The 3775-nt window shown below is 32.2% G+C and overlaps 1 protein-coding gene across 1 annotated transcript; it reads right to left on the bottom strand.

Annotated features, from left to right (window-relative positions):
- LOC136168847 (putative olfactory receptor 8G2) lies at nucleotides 1-3060 on the bottom strand. Its single transcript, XM_065936557.1, has 3 exons — nucleotides 2932-3060; nucleotides 1648-1783; nucleotides 1-1068 (listed from the first exon to the last, which is right to left on the bottom strand). Exon 3 carries the CDS (start codon nucleotides 1049-1051, stop codon nucleotides 116-118), a length of 936 nt encoding a protein of 311 aa, XP_065792629.1. The 5' UTR covers nucleotides 1052-1068; nucleotides 1648-1783; nucleotides 2932-3060; the 3' UTR covers nucleotides 1-115.
- Between the last annotated feature and the right edge of the window lie 715 nt (nucleotides 3061-3775).

Genomic DNA, 3775 nt, shown 5'->3' with positions numbered 1-3775 from the left:
GAAGAGAATGTTGGAGATGAGTTACATGGGGAAGTGTCACTGAAACTATAAATATTTGAATAACAAATCTTACTCACGGCAAATTATTACTATGACATCATGATACAGATTCTATTCATGAATGTTTTCTACTGTCCAGAATTTTCCTCAGAGCAAATTTGACATCTTTATTCCGCAGACTGTAAATCAGGGGATTCAGCATGGGCACAAGGATGGTATAAAACACAGAGGACACTTTCCCTTGGTCCATGGAGCTCACAGATGATGGCTGCAGATACATAAATGATGCAGATCCATAGAAAATAGCAACACCTAAGAGGTGGGAACTGCAGGTTCTGAAGGCTTTAGACCTGCCCTTGTTGGAGCGGATTTGGAGGATGTTGAAGAGGATAAAAATGTAGGAGGCAAGTATAGTTATGGCAGGAGTCAGGAGATTAAATGCACTCAAGAATATGACCAATAATTCATTGACATAGATGCTGGAACACGATAGCTCAAAGAGTGGGAAGAGATCACAGAAATAATGGTTAACCACATTGTTCTTGCAGAAAATGAGTCTCAACATAAATACTGTATGGATTGTGGATCCAATGATGGCCAAAATATAAACTCCCACTGTGATGCGGAAGCAGATGTGATAAGACATGGTGACATTGTAAAGCAAGGGGTTACAGATGGCAGCATAGCGGTCATACGCCATTGCCGCCAACATGTGACACTCTGCAATAATAAAAACAATGAAGAAATACAACTGAGTCATGCATCCAGGATAGGAGATGATGTTCTGCTTTGTCACAAAGCTCACAAGCATTTTGGGGGTGACGACTGTGGAATGACAGAGGTCAATATAGGATAAATTGGTGAGGAAATAGTACATGGGGGTGTGCAGGTGAGAACTGAGCCCTATCAGTGTGATCATGCCCAGGTTCCCCACCACCGTGACCACATAGATTCCTAGGAAGAGAAGGAAAAGGGGCAGCTGGAGTCGTGGCTGATCTGTGAGCCCAGCGAGGATGAACTCGGTCAGTGAGGAGTGATTTCCTGCTGCCATTTCCCTCTGGGTAGTTTCTGAAGGGGAGAGTAAGGGACAGTTTTTGGACTCATGACTTTGCTATGCCCCCTATTAGTGATAAATTACATAGAAAATTAATTATTTGAATATTTTCTTGGTTTCTGTGAATAATTTTAACTCTGAATAAGTTTACCTAAGCAATACGTTCTTAATTAAATGTTTTTGCACCTCTATATTAAAGGTATTAAATTATATAATTTAAAAGTATTTCAGCCTTCTGGTTGACCATCAGTTTAGGTTTTTGAGTAATTACTCCCTAGTTTGACATTTCATTTATCTTTAAATGTTTTTTTCTAACGTGTGGTTTGCAGACTTGAAAACTTAGAAGACCTATTAAAAATAACAGAAGCTGTTTGAGCATCAACCTAGAGAGAACAAATCCCATTTAAGTGCAGAATCTTTTATTCACCAGCAACTGATTTCTGCCAGGGGTGAAAAGAGACACGTTATTACTAGATTTCAGAATTATTTTTCTGAAAATCAAAAATTTGGGTTTCTACATAAAATCATCAGATTTTCAATATTGTTCTTGAATTAAAATAACACAGACAACATTCATTGTGCAGATGTGATACCTGAATTGTCTCACTGTTAGCCTGCTTGCAGTCCAAATACCTCTGTCTTTGCTTGAGAGAAGAAATATAATAGTGCTTAAGTGAATATGCCTTAAAGTCCAAGTGTATTTGTTCCCAACATTTACAGTTGATAAATCTGGAAAAGTAAAACAGCTTCATTATTTAACTAGGAAGGTTTAACACTCTGAAAACAGTAATAATTATTTTTACAATATGTTATCAATTGAAAATAAGAGATAATTATACACTTCAAAATACATAGAAAAATCAATTATAATGTTTAAGCCTTTTTTATCTTTAATTAACTAAGAGGTTATGAAAACAGTCATAAAATTAGAGGACACAGAATAATAGATGCAGTTCTCTATTCTATTAAATAATAAACAGATTATTTTATCTGTTTATGGATCAAAGTAAATTAAAAATAATTTCCACTTGAATAAAAATTAAAAAGAAGAAACAAAATCTAAAATGTTCTACCCCTCACAGCTAAATAAAATATAATTGAAATGAATCTTAATTCTAAGCAAAAAACTAAACTATTAAACTTCTGGAAAAAACTATAGTTTAAACTATAGTTTAAACACTAAGCTATAATATTGTATAGTTAGTATGTATTAGAACACATGCCAACTATGAAATATTGATCAATTCTGCTATATCCAAATTAAAAATTGTTCTTCAAATTATATTATTAGAATATTAAAAGCAAGCCACTGACTACAGATTGTTACTGAAAATATAAATTAATATTGAAAAGACAATAATATGAAGACAATCAAGCAAATTAAAAAATAAGAAAGCTATTTTAACGGATATTATCACAGAAAATAAAAGAATAATTAGTAAGCATATGAAAAGATACTGAAATTACTATTCATCAGGGAAATGAAAACTAAACTAAAACATGAATGAAAAAACACTAGAAATCTATTTAAAAAAATGAGAGAAAAAAGGAAACAGAAATGAAAACTTACAACCCAAAGTTTTGAGACAGTGTGAGGCAACCAGATGTCTCAAATACAGAGAGCTAAAAAAGGTATGAAATTGTCCAACAAATTTGGAAAATTGACAATTTTTACAAAGTCAAGATGACACATAATTTAACAACTCTAATCTTTGGTGTTTTACCAAAGATAAAAATAGACATATGCCTACATAATGACTTGTACAAAAATGGGCATAGAGTATTTGTTACTAACAACCAAAAACATGAAATAAGGCAAGTATTCAACCAACTAAAATGAATTGATATGTATGCATACAGAGTAGAATACTACTCACCAATAAAATGCAAAAAGTCACAGATACATGCAGATTAATCTTGAAAATATTGACTTGAAAAGCCAATATACATAGAAGAGAAGATGCACATTTCCATTTATATAAAGTTCTAGAAAAGGAGACTAATCTATAAAGAGATAAAAATAGATCAGTAACTGACAGCATGGGGCATGGGAGAATCACTGGCAAAGGCCATGATAAAAGATTTTAGGATGATTGAAAACATTTCATGTCATTACTTAGATGTTGGTTTCACCAGTGCACAGTGGATGCAACTATCAAAACTCCTGTAGGTGAAATTTATTCTTAGAATGGGCACATAATTCTTTAAGTAATCTTGATAAAGTTGTACCTTGATATGAGTGTGAAAAAATATTAATATACCAAAATATGTTTTAAAATAAATGAATAATATTAATTTAAATAGAAAATCTAACAAAAATTGGCAAGGATTAAGGAGGATCTCAACAAGATTTGTAAATTTGTATAAATGTGCAATTTATGCATAATTCCATTGCATGTAGCAATTAAATGACATGAATTCTTCTTAAGAGCACATAGAACTTTTAAAAAATTATTAGTATGCACTTCATAAAATTATTTGTATGCAGGTTCATTATTCAAGCTATAATACCATTTCAAATGTTTTCACTGGCCTTCAACTTAAGAGAGGAATGACAGTAATTTTACAGATTTCCTTCTAAAATATAGAAAAGGAAACAACATCCAATAGTAATAATAAAATTGTAGAAAATACAGAATATATAAGGAGTTCTAAAATCTGTTTAAAGAACAGGCATAGCAAGCAACAAACTTAATAGTGGAACATGACATATGTCCTCTG

The sequence above is a fragment of the Muntiacus reevesi genome, chromosome 5 (genome assembly GCF_963930625.1).
Source record: "Muntiacus reevesi chromosome 5, mMunRee1.1, whole genome shotgun sequence".
NCBI classification, from domain to species: Eukaryota; Metazoa; Chordata; class Mammalia; order Artiodactyla; family Cervidae; genus Muntiacus; species Muntiacus reevesi.
This window is presented reverse-complemented; position numbering and strand designations above follow the sequence as displayed.